This window comes from Danio rerio, chromosome 1 (genome assembly GCF_049306965.1).
Source record: "Danio rerio strain Tuebingen ecotype United States chromosome 1, GRCz12tu, whole genome shotgun sequence".
NCBI classification, from domain to species: Eukaryota; Metazoa; Chordata; class Actinopteri; order Cypriniformes; family Danionidae; genus Danio; species Danio rerio.
Window position 1 is genome coordinate 47870431 of NC_133176.1, and position 12539 is coordinate 47882969.

Consider the following 12539-nt stretch of genomic DNA (forward strand, 5'->3'; position numbering starts at 1 on the left):
ATGGGCCAATGACATGACCACAATGAAATGGTCTATATTAATATTTCATAATGTAATTTATTTATTTACATTATACATAATTTATAGAAGGGCGAGGAAGTGGCGCAGTAGGTAGTGCTGTCCCCTCACAGCAAGAAGGTCGCTGGGTCGCTGGTTCAAACCACGGCTCAGTGGCGTTTCTGTGTGGAGTTTGCATGTTTTCCCTGCCTTCGCGTGGGTTTCCTCCGGGTGCTCCGGTTTCACCCACAATCCAAAGACATGCGGTACATGTGAATTGGGTAGGCTAAATTGTCCGTAGTGTATGAGTGTGTGTGTGGATGTTTCCCAGAGATGGGTTGCGGCTGGAAGGGCATCCGCTGCGTAAAAACTTGCTGGATAGGTTGGCGGTTCATTCCGCTGTGGCGACCTGGGATTTATAAAGGGACTAAGCCGACAAGAAAATGAATGAATGAATGAATGAATGAATGAATGAATTATTTATTTATTTATTTATTTATTTATTTATTTATTTATTTATTTATTTATTTGTTTGTTTGTTTGTTTATTTATTTATGTGTGTGTGTGTGTGTGTGTGTGTGTGTGTGTGTGTGTGTGTGTGTGTGTGTGTGTGTGTGTGTGTGTGTGTGTGTGTGTGTGTGTGTGTGTGTGTGTGTGTGTGTGTATCAAAGCTAAGTTTTGCTCCAGATGTCACAAATCCCTCTGAAATCAATCTAATATGCTGATTTTTTTGCCCAAAACATTTCTGATTATTATGAGTAATGCTTCATATTTCAATACTTCACATTTTTGACTCTAAGGAGATTTATGACACATGTAATGTAATGTATTGTAATGTAATGTGGGTATTTATATAGCGCATTTTTCATGTATGGCCATACACCCAAAGTGCTTCACAATCATGAAGGGAGAGGGGGGGTGTCGCCTGCAGGATTTTTATTCAAAGGTACGCTCATATCTAGCACCACCCCACCCCATCATCCCTTATTCTTATTTCAATCACAAAAACCGATGCTTGCTGTCAAAGGCTACATTATTTAAGGGCATTGCCGCACATGAGACAGAGAAAATAAAAGCACATCGTTGTATCTTAATTTTATTATATTTTTTATTGGTCAGTTATCTACTAGATAAACAAGAATAAGAAATAACATCTGAGGTGAAGTGCTTCATAACCAGTCTCAAACTCTTTTAGAAGGGTGAGAGAACTCAGAAACTCGTTGTGAGAATGAAGATGTCTACATATTTGTGCCAGTCTGTCAGATAAAATTGTTTGAAACAGGTTTTTTTTATTTACATTGATTATACTACGAACAATTAATAACTGTGAGCATCTATAATAACTGATCATGACCATGCAGAATCACACAAATAAAAACATTTTTAAATATATTCAAATAGAGAACAAATATTAATTATTTATTCATTCATTTTCTTTTTGGCTGAGTCCCCTTAATAATCTGCAGTAACCGCAGAGGAATGAACCACCAACTTATCCAGCACATGTTTTAGGCAGCGGATCCCCTTCCAGCAACAACCTATCTCTGGGAAACATCCATACACAATCATACACTATGGACAATTTAGCCTACCCAATTCACCTATACCACATGTCTTTGGACTGTAGGGAAACCGGAGCACCAGGACGAACCCCACGCGAACGCAAGGAGAACATGCAAACTCCACACAGAAACGCCAACTGACCCAGCCAAGGCTCGAACCAGCGACCTTCTTGCTGTAAGGCAACAACACTACCTACTGTGCCACTGCGTCACCCAAAATAATAATTATGTTTTACAATATTATTGTTTTATGGCGTTTTTAAAAAAAAACTTCTGAGTAAAATACTGATCCAAAACGTTTGACTTGTAGAGTGTGATATACCCATTTTGAATCGTCATATACTCATATATATAATAATTGATAGAATGTTGTCCGTGTATGCGTTTATGATTCTTGCATTTTATTTTACTGACATGTATCTGATGTCCTCTGGAGCAGGAAAAGATTCTCCAGGCCAGTTTAGAAAGCAGTTGAGGAAGACGAGGCAGGCAAACCCGGCCCAAAGCCAGAAGATCACAGAGAACGACACGCCGACATCATAGATCAGCTGCAGGACAGAGAGAGAAAGAGACAGACAGATGATGTGGAGACAGACAAAACAACAGATCGATATACAGGCAGACAGACAAGAAAGACGGAGAGACAGATAGATGAACAGACAGAAATATAGAGACAATCAGACAGACAAATAGAGAAACAAATTATCATATAGAGAGAAAGAAACGCACAGACAGATAGAAAGAGAGACAGACAGATGGACAGACAGATAATGAGACAGAAGAATAGAGACGGACAGATAGAGTAGACGTACAGGTAGACAGACAGATAGAGACACCAACAAATGGACAGGCAGAGAGAGACAGACAGACAGATAGAAAGACAGACAGACAGAAAGGCAGAGACAGACAAACAGATAGACAGACAGATGGGTAGAAAACATTCAGGGTCAAATGCTGAACAGCAGGAGAAGAGTATGGTCATGTGTAAAGTACTTCACTTCTATACAGTGACTGTACCTTGACTCCAGGAAAGGTGACCGCGGAGGAGGCATACGAGCCGATCATGAGCGAAAGAATGGTGGACCGCACGTTTCCAAACATATTCGGCAACTGAGAGAAACATACAAGAAGACAGAGGAACAAATGAACGCTAACAATAAAGCATGTGTTCAAACTGTAATACCTGTCCACTGCCACTAGAGAGCATTAGGAGCTTGAGGCTTGAAACTGCCTTTATCCCTTCATCAGGAAATGTAGTATTCATTTATTTATTCATTAATCCCTTTATTAATCTAGGGTCCCCACAGTGGAATGAACCGCCAACTTATCCAGCATATGTTTTACGCTGCAAATGCCCTTCCAGCTGCAACCCATCACTGGGAAACCCTCATACACTCATTCACACATACACTATAGACAATAGCACATGACTTTAGATTGACCGGAGTACCCGGAGGAAATCCACACGAACACGGCCCCACAATAAATAGTTAGATATTTTATTTATATTATTATATTTATATTTGGTTTATATTATAATAGCATATATTAATTATATTAATATTATTTAAAAAATGCAATAATTCAACGTGTTGTTATATTTATACAAAAATTTACTGCATAATCAATCGATCAGCAGTCAATTGATTCATTCATTTATTTATTTAATTTCTTGAGCATGCAATTGTATTTGTGTGGGTACAGCACAGGTATGATAGCTATGGATATATGAGCTATGAATACTCCTGCCCCCCTGTGCCAACAACACACACACATCATCCTCTTCAAACTGAAACAAACAAACTCAACCTACACGACAAATGACTGCCAATGAGAAAAAGTTCTTTCCCAGCTCTTACAAACACTTTCTATTTTAGCACATAAATATATGTTATTGAACTGAAACACTTTCGGGAAGCTGACATGAACTTAAATCTGACATACTGCACTCCGGCTAACACTAATTCAACAACAGAGGGGTTTATTGTGTAGTAGTTTTAGTCAAATTAGTTTACACACGCAGCTCAAATGAACTGAACACAACTTTAACTAAGTTCAATTCGGGACAAGCGTGTGTATATTTGTGTTTGTGTGTGTGTGTGTGTTTATGTGTGGGCGTGTGTGTATGTGTGCCAGCATCGAACTATGAAATTTGACAGTCAGAACATCCAAAGATCACAGACATCCAAAAAATCTGGAACAAAAAGAGGAGGGTGGGAAAGTTCAGCGCGGCTGATAAGCTAAAAGAGAAACGCTGGAGCAATGTTTGCATGTTTTTAAGACAAAACAGTAAATAATGGCAAATAATAATGGTGTAGTTTCACAAAACCGGTAAGATACAAACTGTTAACGGGTAACAAAAATGCTTGAACGCTTTCTATTAACATGCAATGAAATACAGATACATTAAACTGATTGCTGGTCACATTTTTTTTTTAAAGTGCTGCTGGAAAAAGCCTTTTTAAATAAAATTTGGGTTGGCATGCATGAATGACGTTATTTTTATTGTTATATTTTAAGGAAATATTTGTAAAAAGTCTCTTCTGCTCACCAATGCTGCATTTATTTGATCACAAATGCATTAAAACAGAAATATTGTGAGATATTACTTTAACATGTTTTCCATGAGAAAATTAGCATATTTGAATGATTTCTGGAAGGACACTGAAAACCAAAATAATGTTGTGTATTATTGAGCTTTGAATCACATCTTATAATATATATACAGTTATTTTATAATCCAATATTTTTCACAATAATACTGTGTTTATCATATACTTAATGAAGCCTGATGTGCATAACAATGAACAAATCTTAATGTTTTTCAGAATAAATAAAATACAGAATAAAATGCAAATTTCTAATGATAGATTTATCGAGCACATGTACAGTTGAAGTCAGAATTATTCGCCCCCTTTTCATTTTTCCCCCAATTTCTGTTTAACAGATTTTTTCAAGACATTTCTAAACATAATAGTTTTAATAACTCATTTCTAATAACTGATTTATTTTATCTTTGCCATGATGACAGTAAATAATATTTTTCAAGACACTTCTATACAGCTTAAAGTGGTATTTAAAGGCTTAACTGGGTGAATTAGTTTAACTAGGCAGGTTAGGGTAATTAGGCAAGTTACTGTATACCGATAGTTTGTTCTGTAGACTATCGAAAAAAAAATATAGCTTAAAGGGGCGAATAATTTTGAAAAATATTATCAGACATACTGTGAATATTTTCTTGCTCTGTTAAACACTATTTGGGAAATGTTTAAAAAAGAAGAGAGGGGCTAATAATTCTGACTTCAACTGTATATGATCGATTCTAAACTTGTTTTTGGTAAATTATGTTGCTTATAATTCAGCCTTAAATCACAGGAATAAATTATTTTAAAATACATTTACAGGTTTTATACACACACACACACACACACACACACACTCACACACACACACACACACACACACTCACACACACACACACACACACACACACACACACACACACACACACACACAGGCCACTTTATTAGGTACATCTTACTAGTACACGGGTTGGACCCCCTTTTGCCTTCGGATCTGCCCTAATGCTGCAGTTTTGTCGGCTGCACATCCATGATGCGAATCCACCACATCCAAAAGGGGCTCTATGGGATTGAGATCTAGTGACTGTGGAGGCCATTTGAGTAAAGTGAACTCATTGTCATGTTCAAGAAACCAGTCTGAGATGACTCACGCTTTGACATGGCGCATTATCCTGCTAGAAGTAGTAATCAGAAGATGTACAGGTACACTGTGCTCATAAAGGGATGGACATGGTCAGCAATACTTAGGTAGGCTGTGGTGTTGGCACGATGCTCAATTGATACTAATGGGCCTAAGTGTAGCAAGAAAATATCCCCCACACCATTACACCACCACCACCGGCTTGAACCATTGATACAAGGTAAAATGATCCATGCTTTCACATTGTTGTGTCCGAATATCACAACAGAAATCGAGACCCAGCAAAGTTTTTCCAATCTTCTATTGTCCATTTTTAGTGAGCCTGTGCAAATTGTAGCCTTAGTTTCCTGTTCTTAGCTGACAGAATTGACACCCAGTGTGGTCTTCTGCTGCTGTAGCCCATTCACCTCAAGGTTGGATGTGTTGTGTGTTCAGAGATGCTCTTCTGCATACCTCGGTTGTAACGAGTGGTTATTTGAGTTACTGTTGCCTTTCTAACAGCTGGAACCAGTCTAGCCATTCTCCTCTGACCTCTGGCATCAATAGGGCATTTGCGTCCACAGAACTGCCGCTCACTGGATACTTATCTTTTTCTGGTCATTCTCTTTAAACCCTAGAGATGGTTGTGCATGAATATCCCAGTATATCAGCAGTTTCTGAAATACTCAGACCAGCCTGTCTGGCACCAACAACCATGCCACGTTCAAACTCACCTAAATCACTTTTCTTCCCCATTCTGATGTTCAGTTTGAACTGCAGCAGATCGTTTTGATCATGTCTACACGCCTAAATGCATTGAGTTTCTGTCATGTAATTGTCTGCTTAGAAATTTGCATTAACGAGCAGTTGGACAGGTGTATCTAAAACTTTATCATATATTTATTCCTGATGTGTATAAGAAGTTAACAAATCTTGATGTTTTCAAATATTTTGAAACCCAGATTAAAATGCCTATTTCGATTAAGACATTTATAAAGCAGATATATATATATATATATGGTCGATTCTAGATCTTGCTTTTAAAAAATGGTTATGTTGCTTATGATTCAGCTTCGAATCATAGGAATAAATTATATGTTACAAATGTCACATCCATAACCAAGAAAAAAAATGCAAAAAAAAAATGCAAAAATATTAAATTAAATTAATTTAATTCATGTTTGTTCTATAGTAAGCCAACTCTTATCCTGTTGATTAGCATACTTTTATGGGGGTTGTGTAGTTTAATTCACAGAATTTCTACACATTATGTTATATACTGCAAACTCGCAGACTTTTTTGGTTACATCCATAACGCATGTTTATTTTCCTCATTTTAAGTACAAAACATGTTGACAGATTGATATTTTTCTGATCTTATTACTCTGTGGTTAGTTGTTTTGGAAAATATAAACCGATATTTCAATATAATGTAAACATATACTTTCTATGTGAATTTGAGTTTTTTACTGCAAATGTCACATCCATAAATGCTGGAATTGCTAATATTTTCAGTTATTTTATAATATAATTAAAAAATTTTCACAATATTACAATGTTTATCATATATTTAATGAAGCCTGATGTGCACAAAAATGAACAAATCTTGATGTTTCTAAATCTGTTGCAACCCAGTATAAAATGTCCATTTCTAATAATACATTTATAGAGCATATATGTATATAGTGGATCCTAGATCTTGTTTTTGGCAGTGTAAAAATAAAGATAGACGCGCACACGTGAGGGAAACAGACATGTGAGTGAAAGCAAGGACAGTTGTGTTAATGTTGCAGAAGGTGGGCTCGTGAGGGCGTGAAGACAGATCTGTGCTGTGATTGGCTGAGAACGGCATGCCAAAATGCAGAGCGAGAGGAAGCCAAAGCACTGAATGTGCAGCACTGAAGTCATCAGCTAAAGACATGCAAGAGCAGTCACGCTAATGCAGCTTTCATGTGCAGAATAACACACATTTTGGTGCTGTTTCATACTTCATTAGGAAGAATAAGTGTGCTTTACATGCAAACACATGCACATCAAGCATGCACACTGACTTAAGCATAATATATACGTTTTACACATAATTACCAATCAAAAGTTTTTAGATGTTTAGTTAATGATTTTTTTTTTAATATAATGTAAAAAGTGCACTGTAAAAAATGCTGTAAATTTGGATGCCAAAATGTACAACTGCACTGTAAACTTAACAATTACTTAACGAAGTTGGGGCTGAAGCAATCGTCATAGAAGTGTCAGCCAATGAAATTCAGTCAGCAATAGGCCACTGTCTAGCTGGTGTATTTGTATACAGCAATCTGATTGGCTGACGCTTCCGTCGGCGCTTGAAAAGTTGAGCTACTCCCAACTTCCTCTAAAGCAGCGCCAACGGATCCACAATGCCGTTCGACAACGCCTGACATCACCCATTCAAAGTGAATGGGAAGCGTTGATGCTGACGCCCCGTGTGAATGAGGCGTTATGCAGTAAAACTACAGTGTAGTTGTAATTGATATTGAGATATTGTAAAAGTTCCCAGAAATACTTAAAAAAATGCCAGTAATACTGTAAAATTTACAAAAGCACACTGTAAATTAACAATAACAATTGTGCTGAAAAACTAGTGTAGTTGTAACTGTTAATCTACGATGCGCTTGTAAATTTTGCCAGAAATACTGTAAAAATTGCCAGTAATACTGTAAAAATTGCCAGTAATACTGTAAAAATTAACAAGCACACTGTAAATTAACAATAACAAATGTGCTGAAAAACTAGTGTAGTTGTTATTGTTAATCTACGATGCACTTGTAAAAATTGCCAGTAATACTGTAAAAAATTGCCTGTAATACTGTAAAAATTGCCAGTAATACTGTAAAAAATTGACTGTAATACTGTAAAAATTGCCTGTAATACTGTAAAAATTGCCAGTAATACTGTAAAAAATTGCCAGTAATACTGTAAAAAATTGCCAGTAATACTGTAAAAAATTGCCAGTAATACTGTAAAAATTGCCAGTAATACTGTAAAATTTACAAGCACACTGTAAATTAACAATAACAATTGTGCTGAAAAACTAGTGTAATTGTAATTGTTAATCTACGATGTGCTTGTAAAAATTGCCAGTAATACCGTAAAAATTGCCAGAAATACTGTAAAATTTACAAGCACACTGTAAATTAACAATACCAATTGAGCTGAAAAGATACAGCACAATTGTAATTGTTAATTTATAATGCACTTGTAAACTTTACAGTATTACTGGCATCCAAAATTGTGAGTAATGCCATAAATTTTACAGCAATTTTTTACAGCGGAATTTATTTCTGTAATGCTACGCTGAACTTGAGGCAGCCATTACTCCACTCTTCAGAGTCATTTAATGCATCTTTTCAGAAATGTAATATTTTTCATTTATGTATCTTTCATTAGTGCAAAACATACCAGCAGTGCAAATATGTAGACATTTACTGTATTCTTACTGTTAGTGAAGTGAAGGTTAGACAGATTCCTCCAAACCCATTCATAGAGACAGCAATGAATATGAGAGCTGATAACACTGTGAAGAAAAGGAAACAATGTGTTCATTACTTACTGTTAAACTGTTGTTACACTGAGTGACATTTTAATTCAAGATGACGTGTTCTGTAAATCATAGCAAAACTGTATGACAGTCATCACTATTTTGCTCAGAAACTTTATTTCCTGTGAAATTTTTAATTGTTTTTTAAATATATTATCTTCGTTTTTTTCAGAGTGCAAGAATATATATATATATATATATATATATATATATATATATATATATATATATATATATATATATATATATATATATATATATATATATATATATTTTTTTTTTTTTTTATATTTCTTTTTTAAAGTCTTATTTCTTTGAGTTTGACAGGAATATATTAAACTGTTATGGTCAATATGATCAGTCCCTTAAGATTTTTTCCTCAGTTGACTACAGAACAAAACACTGCAGTCCAAATTTTCTCTCTTTTAAACTGCACTTGGGAAATAATTAAAAAACAATTGAAATTTTACAGGAGGGCTAATATTTTTGTCCTCAATTATATATATTTTTTCAGGATACAAGCATATAAAAGAACTCTGTATTGCACCTCGTTTTAATGATTAAACAATTAAAACATAAGACATTAGTACTGACCTTTTGGATTATAAGATGCTACAGCAATCAAAACCATAGAGAGCGCAAAACATGAGCTGTTAGAATAAGAAAAACAACCAGTTAATGAAAGTGACCATTGATTTGAACTGTAATTTGAACTGAAAAATAAAGACAGGGCGGGAAAATACCCCCTCCCCCAACTGCCAGTTTGCATTTAATTTTCATCAAGGCTCTGACAATGAGAGTAGTTGAGTTCAAGCGCATGTATCAATAGCGAGGAGGCGGGACATGTCAGATGTGTCAAACTGTAAGTTTAGATGTTTATATCTTCTAAATGTGAGTTTTATCACTGTTTTAGAGAATATCTTATGATATCCTTTGGGCTGGGAAACACAAAGCCAATGGTTGGCCATTGGGGTTCGTCTGGTTGTTGATCAGCATCTCTCTAGTTTTTGGTTTAGTGTTAAAGTCGGAGCTCTTGGCCCGATTCAGCAAGCAGAATCATATCGGGCGATGGCCGAAGAGAGCGATTTGATTGAATTTAAGAATAAATCAGCACATGACAACAAAAATGGAAGTGGCATAGCAAGTAAACTATTTAAGTCGAAAAGGAATACAAAGAAGCCGGCTGTAATTTTGTTACATTTCTCAAATATTTGCAAACAATACTGATTATCAGATTATCAGACATATTCGCAAGAGTGAATCCCTCCTCTGTGACTGACAAATACTGAGATAATAGTACTAAATCTGCTTTGTTTACGTTTTGCACATGCACACCAGAAGTTTGGTTTTCATCTGCACTAGTTGTTAAGCGTCAGCTTGATGTGTCCGGCTTAAAGGTGCAGGGAGTGATTGTCTTCAGAAACATGTTTTGCTGTGCTGGTTCAAAGTCTCTTCACAGTCCAATAGTGATGATTAAAGTAAATGATCTAAAGATGTTTATATTTATTTTTATATTCTGGGTAAGGCATACGACTAAAAAACTGTTCATCAAATTAAATATTGTCAAGCAGACCATAATTTTGATAAGTAGCCCAAACTGTCTGTCAGCAAATGTAGATCTCTGTTCACGCATATCAGCCATTAGCGCGTGCACACCTGCATGAGCGCCGCGCATTCACAACACAAGACAGTCAATGACAGACTCCCTATACTGTTCGCGATTTCAGGAGGTGTAGTTTTGAAACACAGTCCCTGCCCTGCAGTCAAAGATAACATGCTCACCGAGTAGCATTTTGGCAATCACCTACTGCACCTTTAAGAGTAAAATACTGATACTAACATCGACATCAAAATAAGGATTTTAACACCAACTCTTTATACTTTTCATATTTCAGCCACTTTTCAACTCTGATTTTTTCTAGTCAACATTTAAAAATTAAACACCAATGTCTCTCACCTGCCAAACAGTCTGATTGGACGAGGACCGAACTTGTCCATCAAGACTCCTAGCGGCAGAGTGGCTGCGCTGATGATGAAGGAACCAATGGTGAAGCCCAGATTGAGAATCTCCTCTTGCTCAATGCAGCTCAGCCAAACGGTCTGCTCCGTCAAACTCACGTTACTGTGACCCTCTGTGACATTTTCTAGCAGTGTCAGAGGAGTAACAGAGAAATATTGTAAATCTCTGAATGGTGCAGCCTCATAAAACTGTTCTTCAGGATATTATCCATTAATTAATGGTCCTATGATATGTGTGCTGCAATTTGAACTAAAACATTGAGACAGGGTGGGACATAGTGTAGCTCCACCCCTTTAAAAAAAACTGCCAATAGCGTTTAGTTTTTATCGCAGCTCTGCTAGTGAGTGGTTGAGCTCAAGCGCGTATAGCAGTAGCGTCCTGAAAGGGGCGGGACATGTGAGCTACTAGAAAGCATTTGATTGGTCAGAAGATTTGTTGAGAAACTGAAGTATGAATTGACGTCAACATTTGTTTGTGACAAACTGCAAACTTTAAATTATATCTTTTTAAAACGAATTGTGTCTCTGTTTTGAAACACTCTACCTTAGATAGATATCCTTAAGCCTAACAAACTAATACTAACAACTAAAAACCTTCATTTTGATTACATGAGGACTTTAAACTAAACAGGATCAGTTTTAATTTAACTAGAACTACACCAGTATTCTTCCTGATATGCTGGGATGATCCATAATCTGAAATATTCTTCTGATTTTTATTCTCTTTTCCACATCTACGTTAAGCTGCTTTGACACAATTAATATTGTAAAAGTGCTGAAAAAAACGTCATGAATAAGCATGTTCACATCACGTACCTGTACAGAGGTGTGAGTAGAAGCCCTCGTTCTTCAGCATGATTAGTAGTGAACCCCATCCCAACAATACAGCAGAGAAGAGCAGGTTTTCTATGATGGAGGTGACTGCCATCCACCAGCGCCTCCTGTAGGCCTGTGAGAGTGACGGAGCCATCGCGCTGTAGGGAGAAAACAGTAACTCAGTGTTTTTGCTTGGCTACAGAATTTGTGTTTGAGAATGCTTTTACTTCACCACAATTAAAAAACAAATATTGTACTTTGTAGATCACTATATTTCATAATTGTAAGTGAGTAAAGTTATTTTGAACTGAAGGAATCACCATTTGCTTTAAGGCAGTGGTGTCCAAGCTCGGTCCTGGAGGGCCGGTGTCCTGCATATTTTAGATCCAGCCCCAATTAAACACACCTGAACCATCTAATCAAGATCTTTCTAAGTATACTATTTACCTTATTCTAAAATGCGGAAGTGGGCCTGTTTTCGCAACTGTCTTAGAACTTCCAATTCAGTCGCCTATGGGAGAAATGACTAGGAATAATAAACGGCAGAAAACGGTCAAACTACTTGCTCTACAAACAAATGTTTGCATGACTATACAGACCAAGTAAAAGAATATAATAAGAAAATATCAAATTGCAACATCAAGCAGCGTAATGAGCAGTTTTTAACGTCAAAAAAATGAATGGAAGTGAATGAGACTGGAAGTCTCAAGCCAAAAAGATTCAAATGGCAGCGCCCACTCGTCGGCGGAGAATAAGGTGAATAAACTTCCAGGCAGGTGTGTTGGAGGAAGCTGGAACTAAACTATGCAGGACCGAGTTTGGACACCCCTGCTTTAAGGCATGAATGTGATTTCTGACTTGTGAACATG

General features: G+C 36.5%; 1 protein-coding gene across 2 annotated transcripts in view; it reads right to left on the reverse strand.

The window, feature by feature from the left end:
* The window catches only part of slc43a1b (solute carrier family 43 member 1b), a 46673-nt gene that overhangs the window by 19381 nt on the left and 14753 nt on the right, over positions 1-12539 (reverse strand). For both annotated transcript variants that reach the window (XR_012397109.1, NM_001083000.1), the window contains 6 exon segments: positions 11671-11828; positions 10793-10979; positions 9430-9485; positions 8735-8811; positions 2577-2669; positions 1974-2107 (listed from right to left, as the gene is read on the reverse strand). Coding sequence is in view for 1 of the 2 variants with exons in the window: in NM_001083000.1 (NP_001076469.1) it covers positions 1974-2107; positions 2577-2669; positions 8735-8811; positions 9430-9485; positions 10793-10979; positions 11671-11824 (701 nt within the window). In the remaining variant the exon portion in view is untranslated.